Raw genomic sequence first — 17189 nt, forward strand, 5'->3', positions numbered from 1 at the left:
CTGATACAAAGGTCAACAGAATAGGTGAGTTATATTTAACAATTTATGGAAAGTCTCGTTTACAGGCCTATGCAGTGCAGTTTTGTTTTTGGGAAGGATTTGTATTACAGAGTATGTAATTGAATGACAGAGTAAACATCTCTAAATGTAGTCAACAAATAATATGTTTTTATTGATTGTTGTATTACACAAAGAACAGACAGAGAAGTTTTCATTCTAACAAATTTGTTTAATTATGAGTTTGACTGTAACTTTCAAAAGAGTCAAGGTGTAAAGTTCAATATGTCAAAGTCTCTTTTATAAGAAAGAGATCAGCAAATGAATGGTTAACAGAGCAAATTTACAGTTTAAATAAATACAGATTTTACAAGTTAAATAAATATCAATACTAATATCATATTCAAAACCTGCAGTTTCTCTGTCCTTCAAATCAAACGGCTATCCTCAAAATGGCATAATGCAATTTCTAGTTGTGACAAGAAGGGTGTTCTAACCGTTGATCTCTTATCTTTATTAACAGAATAAAATTGGTAGGACGTTGGACAAGCATATAGGACGTGTTAAGAGCTGCTCCTGGTGCTCACTGGGTGTAACAGCCACTCCACGTGGGAAACTATTGAAGTGCCAGTGGAGAAGCTGTTACCTGCAGAGAGTCACATGTGACGGAAGCCGGAAGAATCCTTTACCCCCTCCATGCCTTATCCTGCACATTGAACTGTTCCTTCATAAGTTATCATATACATTACTATAATGTATCAGTTATAATGCATTTGTATACATTTACAAATATGTGACATAATTGGTAATACAAGAACATGGTTTGTAAAATGCATTTAGAAATAAATAGACAGTTTAGACAGATTGTTGTTTAACAATAAAGTACAATAAAGTATTAATGTGAGTGCTGTCAGTTGTAGTAAAGGAATATTCTACTACATCCGGTTGTGCTGTGAAACTGGCAGCAGAAGTAGCATACTAGTATACTACTCATACTACTTCATATCTTTCTGTGATAGAAAATAGTAAAAGTATGCTGGTATTTAGAGTGTAATTGCCATTTGTGTCCACAAGGGTCCACTGTTATCTAAGTAGGCAAACACATTTTCGGGTTTATTTTTTAGTGACGTTATCAATTTCTGAATGATTATTTATTAATTTATTTGGTCTTAATGGATATGTCTAGGTGGTGTAAATGTTGAAAAACGTTCTTCTGTTCAAATTGAGTAACCAAAATGCCAATGAAAGTGAAACATTTTTTTTTTAAATAAAATATTTATTTATTGAATAATTATTTTTTACAGAATAGTAAAACATGACAAAAACACATCCATATTAACTAGATTCTTAATTATTATTATTATTATAAAAAAATAAAAACTAGATTCATTCAGGATTCGTAAGAGCCACGTAGCCACAGTGATTCAGTCCTTATGTTCCATAACTGGCGATCTCATTTCAAGAATGTATTTATTATGCGTGATCTAATGCTATCCGCCCTCATATTAATGCTTCAGGTATTTCAACAAGAATAAATTCCATTGTTTGTTTTAACGAAATCGAGGCTTTTATTATGAAGTATATAAGTTCCGCATGCGAAACACGGTTTAGATACCTGCAGAAACTTCAGAAGAGATCCGATCCGATTAGAATAGAATTACTGCAACTTTAAACGACGCACGGTCATAGAAGAGTGTTGCAACAAGCCTCAGATATACGCGTTGCATTACAGTTCAGGGGTTTGCCAAAAAGGGAAGTGCTGCTAGTCATACGCAGAGGTGACTGACTAACGTTAACTGACTGTACAGGGGTGGGACAGTCAAACTTTCGACAGGACGTCGCTTTGGTTCGAACCGGTTCGAACGCAGATTCGAGTTTTTTTCCTATCGAATTAGAATCGTCGCATAACGACCATCATGTTCAGCTGGTCCAAGAGAGAAGGGAAGAAAGACCCTGATCTTTTCCAAAACGTATCGGAGGGACTGAAGCGCCTCTACCGCACCAAACTCTTTCCTTTAGAGGACTCCTATCATTTCCACGACTTCCATTCACCGGCTTTAGAAGATGCTGACTTTGATAACAAGCCCATGGTGCTGCTGGTGGGACAGTACTCGACCGGGAAAACCACCTTCATTAGGCATTTAATGGAGCAGGATTTCCCCGGGATGAGAATAGGCCCCGAGCCGACGACGGATTCCTTCATAGCGGTTATGCACGGTGATCAGGAAGGCATGATACCTGGGAATGCGCTGGTTGTCGATCCAAAAAAGCCTTTCCGAAAACTCAACGCCTTTGGTAACGCTTTCCTCAATAGGTAATACACCATTTATTATGTAGCATAAGAGGGTCCATTGATTAATACCTCAAGTGTCACTGTATGAAATGACAGGTGTGGTAGTAGGTAAACTAAGGCAATTACCGTATGGTAATGAATCAGGAAATACGCTAAAGTGCGTAGCACTTCTCTGACTCTAACAAATACTTGAGCATCTCAGTTAAAGTTCGGTGTCAAATGTTTGACACATGACAAATTGAGATAATCTGCTAGTTTAAATCACGTCTCAAGTTCTTGTCATTTTTGTATTCATGTCGACCACAAAAACAAACCATTCATAAATTTTCTACAAATATTTTGACTCTAAAAATATTAAGTAATGTAAGAGTTACGTAAAAAGTACTGGTGTACCTTTTTTGTGTAACCATAATGTAAAAATGTATATATTGCTTTTTAAAAAATCATTAGATTTTCGTATGATTACTTCTTTTGACCTTAACAAAACTGGCTTTTCAAATGATGATTGGCTGTTAATAAAAACACTATACATTTTATATGAAATATATAAAATATAATTATATATTTAAATGTATATTTTTAATAAATATTTGACAACCAAATCATCAGGGTCCTCTCTGTTTGTTTTATGGTTTTCCTGTCACGTGGCAATGTATTGGCTTTCTGCCTCTTGGTTAGCCTATGCCACACTGACTTTGGTAAAATAGAACAGTGGTGAATAGTTCTTCGTTTTAAATAATACTATTTTGAAACATAATTGCTTAACTGCTTAAAACTATAATTTTTTTCATAATGTTCATTGTGAACGTTCATCATAAAATAGATGTAAGACTTTTTATAATAATTACATTTTAATGTATTTTAAGTAACTTAATAGATGGACAAAAGAAGCTTTACTGTATCCATTTGTTTTTAATTATGACCTCACAATTATTCACTCATTATTCGCTTTCTATAGAGTTGTGTCATCGTTTCCATCTGTGTGTGTTTGAGTCATCATTGCATATGCTGAGAGCAGATGTCACACAGACCCAGGTCTTGAACTTGAATTTTCCTTGAGCTGTTTGTCTATTCGTCTCCTTTTCCAAACTAACTTTTTAAACTACCTCCCATCACACAGTTACAGTACACGAGGCAATGCCTAACCAGGACGTTTACCCCCAGTGATGCCAGTCTGAACAATTTCCACGTTGACTGTACAATAGCTGTAACAGATTTCTGGGTGGTGTGTGTGTCAGGTGTTGAGTTTACACAAGCGGATTGAAACTGGCTGGGATTACCAGTGGCCTGCCATATGCTATAGTGGAAAAAGGTTCAAGGCTAATTCAGCAGAAATAAATATTTGGTCCCAAACAGAGAACCATAAAACCCACAATACAATAATAATAGTATTTCATTCTGAAGATATTTCCCCTTTTTTCCCACTTTTGGTGTTGGTCACATGATCATTTGTGGTCATTATGAAATAAGCAGTGTAAACTGGTTCCATGTGTCAGACTTTTGAATATTTCACAATATGAAACTCGCTGGCATATTGCAATGTTAAAACATCCTCTGTTTTTCAGAACGAGGGAATTGTCTGAAAAGGTTTAATGTGTAGAATATTCACATTATATAATATGTAATGTGAATATTCTAATAAAAAAAAGGGAGAAGATTGCCTATCCTTTCTTTCTGAGAGAGATACTTGGTTATTTATCAGCCCAGTTTATGACCTTACACTGTCTTCCAGGATTTTTTTTTTTGGCCTGGTTAAAAAAGGGCTTTAGTAATCCTTTTTAAGTTATTGTTACTTAAAGTTTGTTATTAGATGACACAAAAAAGCACTGTCAAACAAAAAGTAAAATGAAATGTGATCATGAAGCCTCCTTGTTTTTTTGACAGTTTTGCAATGGCTTGAGGGTGTGTGTTTTTTTTTAAGGGAACCTATGTCCTTATCCTATTACCCCTTAGTGTTTTGTTCTTGATGTCTGTGGGTAACAGGTTTGTTCTAGTGGTTTCTACGCTTCATTAAGAAAGTTCTAGCTGTAAGCATCAGCCTTGTGACAGAGATTCGCATACGCGTAAGAGTTAGCAGCTGGGCAGTGCTGTAGGCGGACAGAGAAAAAGACTGTAAATCACTGTAAACAGTCTGTGTCTTTGTATAGCCAAAGTTCATTGTGTTATTACAGCATTTCGAGATTTCAACTTCAGTCCCGTTGTCATGCTTACTGAAACATTTATGTAGTTACAGAAGGACGAAAACTGTTTGTGTGGTTTTTAAAATTGCTGCTATTCCCCCTTGTTAAAGGGATACTCCACTTTTTTTGGAAATAGGCTCATTTTACAACTCCCCCAGAGTTAAAGAGTTGAGTTTTACCGTTTTCGAATCCATTCAGCCGATCTCCGGGTCTGGCAGTACCACTTTTAGCATAGCTTAGCATAGATCATTAAATCGGACATGACCATTAGCATCTCTCAAAAAAATGACCAAAGAGTTTCGATATTTTTCCTATTTAAAACTTGACTCTTCTCTAGTTACATCGTGTACTAAGACCAACGGAAAATGTAAAGTTGCGATTTTCTAGGCTGATATGGCTAGGAACTATACTCTCATTCCTGCGTAATAATCAAGAAACTTTGCTGCCGTACCATGAGTGCAGCAGGCGTAATGATATGAAGCAGCGCCTGAAAATAGTCCCCAGCTCAGTAACTTCCAATGTGACCGGGACTAAGTTTGTCTAACCTATTAGACCTATTTTCAGGCGCTGCGTCATATCATTACGCCTGCTGGACTTATGGTACAGCAGCAAAGTTTCTTGATTATTATGCAGGAATTAGAGTATAGCCTAGTTCCTATCCATATCAGCCTAGAAAATCGCAATTTTACAGTTACAGTTTTAAATAGGAAAAATATCTAAACATTTTTTTGAGAGAGATGCTAATGGTCATGTCCGATTCAATGATCTATGCTAAGCTATGCTAAAAGTGGTACCGCCTAATGGATTCGAAAACGGTAAAACTCAACTGTTTGACGCCTGGTTCACACCGGATGCGGAAGCGTCGCGGACCGGAAAATCACGCGCGGTCCGGCGCCTGCCTGTTCACACTAGACGCGTATTCTCCGCGGCGGTCGACAAGCGCTTCTGCTCAGTTGTTGTTTATTCAGAGCTATTTTTTTACATCATGGGTAAGTAAATAACCTCATAAAATGAATACACAATGTTTCTGTAACCAAGAAGTTTGTACACTTCTTGTATCTATACTTTTTGTTATTACTCGCGGTATTTTAATTTGAAAATTGCTTATATTTTGACAATTGACCGGATGTCTCGTGTTTCTTGGTGTGACTTCCTGCCGGAATGGACGCGAATCACTCGCGACTCGCGCAAAAAATAGACCAGACGCCGAAACTGGCGCTTCACGGCGCGGCCGTGTGAACGACACCATAGGTTAACATGGGCGCCGAAAGGAAGCGGCCTCCGTTCCGCGCCGCTTCGGCGTCCGGTGTGAATGGGCCGTAACTCTGGGGGAGTTAAAAAAATGGGCTTATATCCAAAAAAAGTGGAGTATCCCTTTAATAAAATCTGTTTGTCAAACATTTTTACTTTTGCTCTTAATGGTATCTTCAGAAAAGAAGGGAAAGAGAACAGTGTTATATTTTGGCTTCAGAAAATCTTACCAAACCTGTTACAGTGTTTGACACTCTCTCTCTCTCTCTCTCTCTCTCTCCATGTACCTGTAGGTTCATGTGTGCTCAGTTAAACAACCCCGTCTTGGAGAGCATCAGTATCATCGATACTCCAGGCATTCTGTCAGGGGAGAAACAAAGGATCAGCAGAGGTCAGCAGCCTTGGGTGCTTTCTGACTCATTTTATTTTTACACATTAATTTAATAATGATAATAATAATAAAACAATAAAAATTACATTATTCTATTTTTATTTTTTATTACATTTTATTATTTTAAAGTGTTAAATCAATTAAAAAAAAAATATATATATATATATATATATATATATATAATAAAATGTCATGATAATTTAATAATGATAATAATATAATCAATGTTTTTTAATTTTATACACCCTCACATTTTAAATCAGCAATTTATTTTGCTGCTCTTTCTTCTTTGTCACTTCACATAATTATAGGACTTGTGCTCTCTTCTTTAGTTCATTTTGACTTTCCTGTATGAATCTATCAGTCAGTGATTTTTAGCGTAATACTTGCATTGATCCTATGCAAATCTTTGGAGTTTGACTTTATTGTGATCTCATGTAAATTCACATTTGTTTATTTTTGAAAGAAGAAAAGCGAGTAAAACAAGTCTGACATCCTTTCCTAAACACTCTATTAATCCTAAGTGGATTTCCTTAATACAGGAAGGATGTTAATATCTTTTATCCCCTGATAATAGTCATTTATGCTGTACTGCATTAAATGAAGATGTAACAAAAATAAAACAGGATGTCAGAGCTGCTCAGGCAAGTTTGTTTCCACATGTAAAAGCAGTCGAACTGGCCTGATGTTAAAAGAGAAAAACTATTGTGCCAATATAGTCCTGACCACATTGTTCCCACTTCCCAGTTTCCTCTTTTTATACCACTACAAAGGTTTTGTGGGTCGAGAAGTGTTTTATTATCATATGACTGGCAGCTTGCATGAGTGTTTTGAGTTGTCCCGATATTCCACACAGTCACTATCTGATGTGCGCGCTGTTCTCGTTCAGCTGTGAACAGGAAGAATCGGAAGGAAATGCTGAGTTGGCCCATATGTCAACTCATAGCAGTGTACGACTGTAGATACAGATAGCAACATTACAAAGAGACAGCTGTTAAGAAACAGAAATGTGGCATTGTTACAGCATATGTCTCAAGAGCCATGTGACTATCCTTTTGTCCTTTCTGGGGCCAGCGGAGACAGTAACCAGATACTGAGATCAAGGTGCCCCAGCATACCATAGACACGCAGCAGTCATGCTCCAGACCCTGAGGCTTCCACACCACTAGTCCCAGTAGAGACACAACAGAATGTGTCACAGTTGTGGCTGTGTGGGATTAAGCATGAAAGGCTGTTTGAGCATTTCTGTCTGACTGCAGCTAAAGCAGCCTTTGTGCTCTAGTGTTGCCGTGGGTTGCTATTATGATGTCATCTTGCCATTTGCGTTTACTATCGCAACTGGAATTCATCCGTGTGTGAAGGTGTTTACACTGAATTGCTGGAAATAGGGTCATGAAATGACATTGAGTTTATAAAATGTGGAACTAAAAGTTCCTGTGGTACAGGGTCATGTGATATTTTTTTTCACATGACATTCCGAAAATGTTAGCAGGTTTCCCAGAAGCACCTCTCACTGACTGTTTTCAATCTCTTTTTTTGATTTTGTGAATTTTCTGAATTTCATAAATGTTTTCCTGGGTCAGAAGTAAAATGCCTAATCAAACTGTGAGCTTGTAGATTTTCAGTGCAACTGAATTAGTGCATTGTTAAAAATGTTTAGTCTTTTTCTTTGGTTTTATTTAAAATTTAAAATGTTAGAACTAAATGAAATAAATGTAATAATTAAAAATAAATTGTATTAAAATCCAGCTTATCGATATTTACTTTTCATTGTTCTGGCAGCCTTATTGCTGATTTTGTTTAATAATAGTTTATTATATTCAAGTCTTGTCAAGTATTATATTCAAGTCAAGAGTTTGACACTTTCTGCATGAATTTGTATCACAATCATTGTAGGTTAAAAATAGCTTTGGTATTTTTCTTTGGCACATTTTTGTTTAATATAATTATTGTTTAATATTCTTTACTTGAAAATGTCATTTTTCTTTGATTATGACTGAGTCAGGACTGCCACTGGTTCTCTACAGAAAAAGGAAATAATGACAAAATTTGATGACGATAGGTGACTTTCTGTTCACGTACAGAGACACCAGGGATTTCACAGGCAGCAGATCTCCTTTCTTTATAGTTGCTGTTTACAATTATCTGAATTCACTGAGATCAGATGACGCTGCCGCTAATCAAACCCATTATCCCTGACCTCCTTTTCTAAAATAAAGCATGCTGCATGCAGCCCTCTTTCCAAAGCTTTGATTTAGGACCCAATCTAATGCACCTCTTTGTATCCTCTCTCAATTTCAGGCTATGACTTTGCAGCAGTTCTTGAGTGGTTCGCCGAACGAGTGGACAGAATCATCCTGCTCTTCGATGCCCACAAGCTGGACATCTCTGATGAGTTCTCAGAGGTGATCAAGGCCCTGAAAAACCACGAGGACAAGATGCGTGTGGTTCTGAACAAAGCTGACCAGATCAGCACCCAGCAGCTGATGAGGGTGTATGGTGCCCTCATGTGGTCACTGGGGAAGATCATAAACACCCCCGAGGTGGTCCGAGTCTATATCGGCTCATTTTGGGCTCAGCCACTTCTGATCGCAGATAACAGGAAGCTGTTTGAAGCGGAGGAGAAGGACCTCTTCAGCGATATTCAAAGTCTTCCCAGGAATGCTGCCCTACGGAAGCTCAATGATCTGATCAAAAGAGCACGTCTTGCTAAGGTGAAACTGACATTTTTGCACATGTACACTACAGCTCAAAAGTTTGGGAATCAGCAAGATTTTATTTTGTTTTAAAGAAATTGTTACTTATATTCAGCAAGGATGCATTAAATTGAATTAAAGTGGCTGTAAAGACTTTTATTTGTTCTATTTTAAATAAATGCTGTTATTTTGAACTTTCTATTCATCAAGGAGTCCTGAAAAAATGGTATCGGGGTTTCTATGAAATATTGAGCAGCTCAACTGGTTTCAACATTGATGATAATAATAAAAACTGTTTCTTGAGCAGCAAATCAGCATATTAGAATGATTTCTGAAGGATCATGTAAAAATTCAGCTTTGTCATCACAGGAATAATTAAAATAGAAATAAGTTGTTAATTTTAAAAATGAAATATTATTGTATTAAATATTTAATTAATATTTTACTCTATCACAGGTCTGACTCTTTTTATTTTATTTTTTTATTATTATTTAGAAAATATTGCAGGTGGTTACCATAATAGATCTATTTCAAAACCAAATCTTACCAATCCCAAGCTTTTGAGAGCTAGTGTAAAATAAATATATTATATTGTTTTGTAGATGATCCACGAAAATACTTTTTGACACTTTTGTGAACTTTAATCCCCATTGAATGTGTACAGGATTTTGATCTCACAGATAAAGTTTCACGTCTTATTTTCATTTTATGAAGGAACCTAATACTTGTGAGAAGTGTGGTTTTGACATGCTAAACTGCACAAATGCTACTTGTATTTAATTTGAGTCAACTGAATACTTTTCTTCTAGGTACATGCTTACATTATCAGTTCTCTGAAGAAGGAGATGCCAAGTGTATTTGGTAAAGACTCAAAAAAGAAAGAGCTTATTGCCAACCTGGGTGCAATCTATGAAAAGATTCAGAAAGAGCACAACATTTCACCAGGAGACTTTCCTAACCTAAAGAAAATGCAGGTATGAGGCTATACATTTTTATCCAATAAATTCAAGCTTTTTTCATAATAAAAACATAACACAATCTTTCTTTACAGGAGTTGCTAGCTGCTCAGGACTTCACCAAATTCCCTGTCATGAAGCCAAAATTAATGGAGTCAGTGGAAGACATGCTAGGTAATGACATTGCTAAGCTCATGACGCTGGTCCGTAAGGAGGAGGCCGCCATGCCCAGCCAGTCAGTGAAGGGTGGCGCGTTTGAGGGAACCATGAACGGGCCGTTTGGTCACGGGTATGGAGAAGGTGCAGGGGAAGGCATTGATGAGCTGGAGTGGATCGTGGGCCGTGATAAGCCATCCTATGACGAAATATTCTACACCCTCTCGCCAATTAACGGGAAGGTATCTGGTGCCACGGCTAAGAAGGAGTTGGTGAAGTCCAAGCTGCCAAACACAGTGCTTGGAAAGATTTGGACTCTGGCAGATGTTGACAAAGATGGCTACCTGGACGATGAAGAGTTTGCGCTGGCGAATCACCTGATCAAGGTAAAGCTAGAGGGGCATGAGCTTCCAGCTAAACTGCCCGCTCACCTTGTGCCACCTTCCAAACGGGCGGAGCAGAATTGAGGAGCCGGCTTGAGTTGATTGGATCTCAGTGGCTCTCAGCTACATTCCAAATTGCCCAAGCCGTTTTGGCCATTCAGTTAACTAACTTGTCATCAGGAACTGGATTTCTGTCTTAAACATAGATTTGTAGGAAGGGTTATAAATCAAAAATGCTTGGCTTAGAATGATAGGGCTGAGAGATCAAACCAAGAAGAACTTATGTGCCAGTGAGAGACTTTTTCTTTCTTCTTCTTGATTTTTAATATGGCGTAGAAATGGAGAAACCACTATGAGCACAGAAAGAAATTAAATTGATTTCGAAACTTCTATGGTACCGTTGAGGTCGTAAAGCAGCAGGCAAAGAGGATGTTAAGGGGGCTCTTTAAAGAAACAAAAATGTGAAAAATATTCCATATATGATATATATCCAAACATAATTGCTGTTTTTTTTTTTGTTTTTTTTTGCAAAACGTCCTTAACTTATTCTTTTTCTTTAAAGCTATTACATCTGTATTTTGTATTTTCCATTTTGAAAATTTAATACTGTTTTCTGATTTAATATCTAAACTATATCAGTACACGTAATCTGTAATTTTGAGGCTGTATCTTTATTTTCTATTGGGATTATGTGATCTGAAACCCTCACCTTCATTTGAATGCAGCAATTTCATTGACCAATAAAAGAGTTTATTTGTAAACATGCGCTTCAACGACTGAGTTTTCTGCATTCAGAGACACTACAAATTGCAAAATGTAGTGAAATCTTTGGAAACAAACACCAGCATTAACAGTTGTGAAAGAACTATGTACTTGCATCGATAGAGCTTTTGAATTTGAGTGGAAAAACTGAGTTCTTTTTGGAATGGTAGTAATGCAATGACAGCGTCATATTTCTCTCTGCTCATCAAGTCGTTATGTTGAGGCATGTTGAGGTGCTGCACTGTACAGCGTCTTGTTTTCTTTGGCAGCTATTGGGAATTGATCACAGATTTTTTTTTTCTTCTCACGCAGCTGACTAGGCTATTACTTTCTTAGTTTACTGTAACGTGAACCCTCTTGCAACACATCTGTGGCTGAAAAAAAAAAAATCACCCATTAAATTGATCCCTCACTGTCAACTGGATCGTGTTCAACTGCAAGTTTTCTTTTAGTACGTCCAAAATATTTGTTTACATTATTCAAGATAATTCTTTTAGATTCATCTAAAGATGGTACATGCTTATCTTTGATATACTGCTCAAAAGTTTAGGGCCAGTAAGAGTATTTTTTTCAAAGAAATGAATGCTTTTATTCAGTAAGGATGCATTAAATTGATCAAAAGTGACAGTAAAGACTTATTCATTCAAAAGAATGTAATATGATTTCCACAAAAAACTGTTTTCAACACTGAATAATAAAAAGAATTGTTTTATGAGCAGCATATTAGAATGATTTCTGAAGGATCATGTGACTCTGAAGACTGGAGAAATGATGCTGAAAATTCAGCTTTGCCATAACAAGGAATACATTTTTAAATTTATTAAAATAATATTTAACAGTATTCCTGTTTTTACTGTATTTTTGATCAAATAAGTGCAGCATTTGACCACCATAAGATACTTCTCTCACTAACAAACTTTTGAACGATAGTGTAACTTTGTATGTAACTATACCGGTACTTTGTTTTGGCAGCGATATGTGCATTCTGTCCTATAGAGACCTCAATTTAGCACCGTTTGAACTTTCTCATAATCATTTCTCACTTAATGCATTCTGCTCTCAGTACACACTTGACAGGAAGGTGCTAAAGTTCCCAGTAATGTCCTAAGTGACAGTAAGAATGCAGATGTGAACGTTTTAAAATTACCACCCTCGACTCACCCTATATTTGCTGCACTTAATCTTAAATTAAACCACTTTGCTAGATAAGGATAAAGTATGAGGTCATAGTTGCATTTTGAGGGACACTAATAAGCAATTAACAGCCTTTTCAATTGTTGATAGCTATATAATCTGTTAGACCAGACCCGCTTAGGACCTCCCCCATGTGACTGCTTACTGACACAGTAACCTTTCTATTAGAGATGCTGGTTAATAACAGCCATGTGTAAGAAGGTGATGCATCTATAGAACCGGTGTGAAACTAAAAAGCACTGACTCAGATGTTTAGCAGAGAATTGCTTCACTCACTCACTCACTCACTCGCCACACTGTGCTTAGAAATAACCAATTGTCAAATAAGCAAAATAGGTCCCTACCACTTTTTTGATGGTACATGTCACTATTATGTTAATCTTAGTGCCCTGTTGAACACAATAAACCACATTAACAGAATACTGTACATTAAATCAAATAAAATCAGACATTCAGTTGAAAGAACTAAACTGATTTATTGAGGATAAACCGCAGTTGAAGCCGAGTACATAGTGACTGTGTTGTTTGCACTCATTTTCATTCCAAAGTAGGTGCTCAAATAGTTGTTTGTTTTTCCGTCTCCTCTGTGTTTGTTTTAGAGAAACAGACACGCAGTCGCAGAAAGAGCACAGAGAGAAAACCAGCATCGAACAAACCCAGTCTCATTGTAACAGGACATCCCAGGTCCTTTGAGGGGACAGGACATCCTTTTTTGTGTCCTGTCAGAAATCAGAGCCTCATAACTGAGCAGCTTGAAGAGCAGCGCAAGTGCCATCATTCTTCATATTACACGGCTCAGTTGTAACCTCTTTCAAAACTACTGATTTTACTTTAACATTAGCCTCAAAGAAATCTAAACTACTGAGAAATGAGGTCAGAAGAGTCCTCTCGGCCAGGTGTGATTGGTGGACTGTGTGGTTTTAGGTGTAATGCACAGTGAGAGTCTTCATTTATAGCAGCAATAGTGAGTTATGATCTCAGAAAGGCATCCGTCTGGAGTTATGCAAGGTGATCTGTGTCCCGTGGACGTTTTGGAGGTTCTTTTCACCCAAACATGTCCTGGGAGGCATAGGTTATGTAGAGGAAGCCATCGGGGTCTCTGAACTGTGAATAAACTTCTCCCATGCTGGTTGACAAACAGGACATGTTCTTTCCTGAGATCAGTAGGTACAGAGCTTGAGATGCCTCTAGCGCTATCTTACTTCTGTAAGAGAAAAGAGCAAAATATAAAATTGGCATTACAGAAAAGAATTGCTTGAAAGTGCCTGAAACTTCAGGCGGTGTCTCATAGCAGACATCCAAGGACGGGCAAAACATTCATGATTCACATGATTCACTGTTCACACAACCCGTATTCAACACTGACTTAAGAAAACAAGCATTGACTCATTCTCTGTTGCATAAACAGTCATGACAAGACCAAAACTGCATCTACTGTTATATTTGAGAAAGAGAGTTTGCGCACCTGAGCAGACTGAGGAACTGCCCTAATGCCAGCTCATATGGGACAAGAAATTTGGTTTTGTCCAGTAGGGGAAGCTTTGTCTCCCGAAGGTATCGCTCCACAATGACCTAAAATACAAAACATAATTTATAAGGTTAAAAATAGCCACTGTTTTATTGTTGTTTAAACATTTCATATTCAAAAAGGCATCTCACCGGTAATTTGTTGGGAAACTTAGACCGAATAGTGCAGACTTCATCTTTTCTTGTTTCTACATGAAAAGAACAAAATAGCCTAGTTTTTTTATTATTTGTTTTTCCTGATCATTGAAAATCGCTTACCTTAAAAAAAATATATATATATATAAAACAATAAGAACAAATAAGAAAATAACATGAGAAAGAGGCCTAAATCGCAACTTGTCTGCATTGTGGGAAATTCTCTTTAGCTAAAAAGATAAGCATATAAAATTAGCCAATAAAACATTCCCAACAATGCAAAACAAGCGACGTAGAGGAGTTAGTAAAATGCTAAAAGTTGAATGTTGTTGTGAAGTCATGACCTACCTAGGCACTTCCTTTGCTTGAAAGGCATAATTTCCATGGATTTCTCGTAGGGAGGCATTCTGATTTGAGATTGTACGATGGAGTGGTAGGAGGAGGCTGTATCCGGGCTGACGAAGTGCCCACGGATGAAGGTTGTCTCAAATGCCTGCTTTCAGTTCGCGGGGCTCGGCCTTTATACGGTTGTGTGTGTGTGTGTGTGTGTGTGTGTGTGTGTGTGTGTAGGGGGAGGACAGTCTGAAGTGTGAAAAGATGAGAAGTGCTTGCGCGTAATTAAAGACCTTGCGATGATATTAGCCGTTACATAAGCTCTTCAAAACCTCTTCACAGCCTCTCTCGTCCTCGCGCTGGATCAATAATGAACCGGTCGCCGTAAATGAGCACAACATTCACAGACACGCTATTTGAAGTTCAGCTCCGCTTTTTTCTAATGTGAGTGCCATGACAGCTCAATTTATAATCACGGCATCAGCTTTTGTGTAACACCACAGTGAACAACAGACGTGTTGATGTAGGTACGTGTGACTGTTGAGAGTTCACTGAACTCAAGTAATGGGACAAACACGTAGACCTTCTATACCTCGTTTTTAATATAGGCTATTATTAGTATTGAAAAAGAGATAAGATAACAGAATTTTGTCAAAAAGGTCTTTATTTTTAAACATTATACATAAAATACAATGTAATTTTTTTTTTAAATGTATTTGTAAATTGTTCCACCAAATATTGCAGTTCATATTGAATTGACTATACATATATAACGTTTAAAATACACGTGTGACGTAAAGGAATAGTCCCCCCCCCCCCCCCCAAAAAAAAAAATTCTGTCATCATTTACTCAACCTTGTGTCATTCCAAAACTCAAAAATGAATGACTTTCTTCTGCAGAACACATAAGATATTTTGAAGAATGGTTAAAAAAAAAAAAAAATTGAAGCCTTTTGACCTCCATTGTGTGTGTGTGTGTGTGTGTGTGTGTGTGTGTGTATATGTAACGGGTGTAAGAGCTTTGCAGGTAAACCTCACTCCCTTGATCTCAAGAGGCGCACTGGGAGAGACCTGGACTGCTAGTTAGTGCACCCAGTTCCCACGCTGGTGACCCGGGTTCGAGGCCTGCACAGAGTGGGGCGAGTAGAACCTGAGGGGTTACATTGGTGCCATAACCCGGATGAGAATGAGGTGTGAGTGTAAGCTGTGCTGGTGAACCTCACTTCCCTGATTTCAAGAGGCTCACTAGCAACTGACACTATAGACTATGGCCCTATGGCGTTATGGCCTTTGGCGTCCCTGTTAGCGCGCCTGCCTCCCAGGCCGGCGACCCGGGATCGAAGCCCAAACACAGAGTGGGGCGAGTAGGACCTGAGAGGTTACATATATATAACAATGGTGGTCAATAGGCTTACAATTTTGCATTTTACTTTCTCTTTTAAGCACTATAGCACAAAAACAGCTGGTTGACTTTTCCATTTGTTGACATGACATGGTTAGATTCAGATGGTAAATATATTAAGTTGAGTGTCCACCTTAGAGATAATCGTATATTTATAATGAAATCCTCATATTTAAAAATATGATATTAATCATTTCGTATGATAAAATATCATATTTATTTGTTACTACTGTAAAGCTTTATTCAATTATTATGGGACCTAATTCAATGCTTTCAGAATCTACTTAAAAAAAAAGAAATTTCTGTATTTTTAAAATAAACATATATACAGTATATTTATTGAACAAAAATGAATTATTTAAATAAACCGAAAATAATAAACTTTGCTAAAGTGATTGGTTTGACTTTGAACTTATTAACTTAGACATATTAAAACCATATTACTTTAGCTATATTTGTGTGGGGTAGATTTTTAAGATTTTTAAACAAACAAACCACTTTTATGATTTATTTTCACACAAATCTGCTGCTCCATCAATGTTCAATAAAAACATATATTTTTTCTGCAATCATATAGCCTATATAATTATAAGATTTGGAATAACATGAGAGTGAGTAAATGATGACAAAATTTCCATTTTTAGATGAATTATCTCTTGTGTTTTTTGTGAGATGACTGAAGCCCTAACACAATGAGGTTAGTATGGTATTACAGGCTGCATAACTAGTGAAACGGAGTCCAAGCGCCTTAGAGTTTGGAACAAAAGCCACTTTTTTTACTTTTTTTTTTACTTACCCTAAGGCCCATCCTCACCATGCCCCCTTTCTCAATGAGGTCAGGGAGATACGAAAGAAACAGTGTACAATATTATGTGCCTGACATGAAACAACACGGTCAAGATAACAATATAATTTTTTAAACAAAACACCCCTCACTGGTTCAAATATGTTGCCTAAAATCGTACAGTTTGAAAACCGATGAAAAGTATACATTTTGATGGATCTGACTTGAATGTGACTTGACGTGACTCTGACTTGAATGTGCTCACATCAGTGTAGACCAATATAGGCAAAATAGCTGATTTGTAATGATTTTATAAACAAAAGTAAATCTGTGGGAAAAGATGGGAAAAAAGTTAAATGGAAGAAAATTGCTGGGGTTTGAGGTTTCACATTCATGGCTTCAGCAGAAAGTTAGCCTATAAATAGTTAGTGTAGTTTTAATACAGAGTGATGAAAAAAGAAATGAAGAGGTGGATGTAAAGAACATTTTGTGTTATAGGCCTGTTGAATAAATTAATATTTCTTTTGAACTTCTTGGATAGTAATACATTTTCGCAGTCAGATGAATTGGAATTGCAACTGTTTTACAAAAAAACACAAACTGATTTTACATGGCTACATCAAATATATTTATTTGTTACAACTGTAAAGATACGTATATTAAATTATTATGGCATCTCATTCAGTGTTTTCAGAATCTTTACTTTGTAAAATAATTTTGTTTCTGTATTTTTTAAATGAACATAATTT

General features: G+C 36.9%; 2 protein-coding genes across 2 annotated transcripts; one reads left to right on the plus strand and one right to left on the minus strand.

Moving 5' to 3' along the window:
- The first annotated feature begins 1570 nt into the window (after positions 1-1570).
- On the plus strand, positions 1571-11064 carry ehd1a (EH-domain containing 1a). The gene is made up of 5 exons (XM_084430853.1): positions 1571-2311; positions 6015-6112; positions 8414-8826; positions 9618-9782; positions 9860-11064. Exons 1-5 carry the CDS (start codon positions 1914-1916, stop codon positions 10385-10387), a joined length of 1602 nt encoding a protein of 533 aa, XP_084286979.1. The 5' UTR covers positions 1571-1913; the 3' UTR covers positions 10388-11064.
- Positions 11065-12712: 1648 nt separating this feature from the next.
- map1lc3cl (microtubule-associated protein 1 light chain 3 gamma, like) lies at positions 12713-14728 on the minus strand. Its single transcript, XM_084430818.1, has 4 exons — positions 14270-14728; positions 13919-13974; positions 13725-13831; positions 12713-13463 (listed from the first exon to the last, which is right to left on the minus strand). The coding sequence occupies exons 1-4, from the start codon at positions 14325-14327 to the stop codon at positions 13304-13306; spliced, it is 381 nt and encodes a 126-aa protein (XP_084286944.1). The 5' UTR covers positions 14328-14728; the 3' UTR covers positions 12713-13303.
- Between the last annotated feature and the right edge of the window lie 2461 nt (positions 14729-17189).

This window comes from Rutilus rutilus, assembly GCF_951802725.1.
Source record: "Rutilus rutilus genome assembly, chromosome: 14".
Lineage (NCBI taxonomy): Eukaryota > Metazoa > Chordata > Actinopteri > Cypriniformes > Leuciscidae > Rutilus > Rutilus rutilus.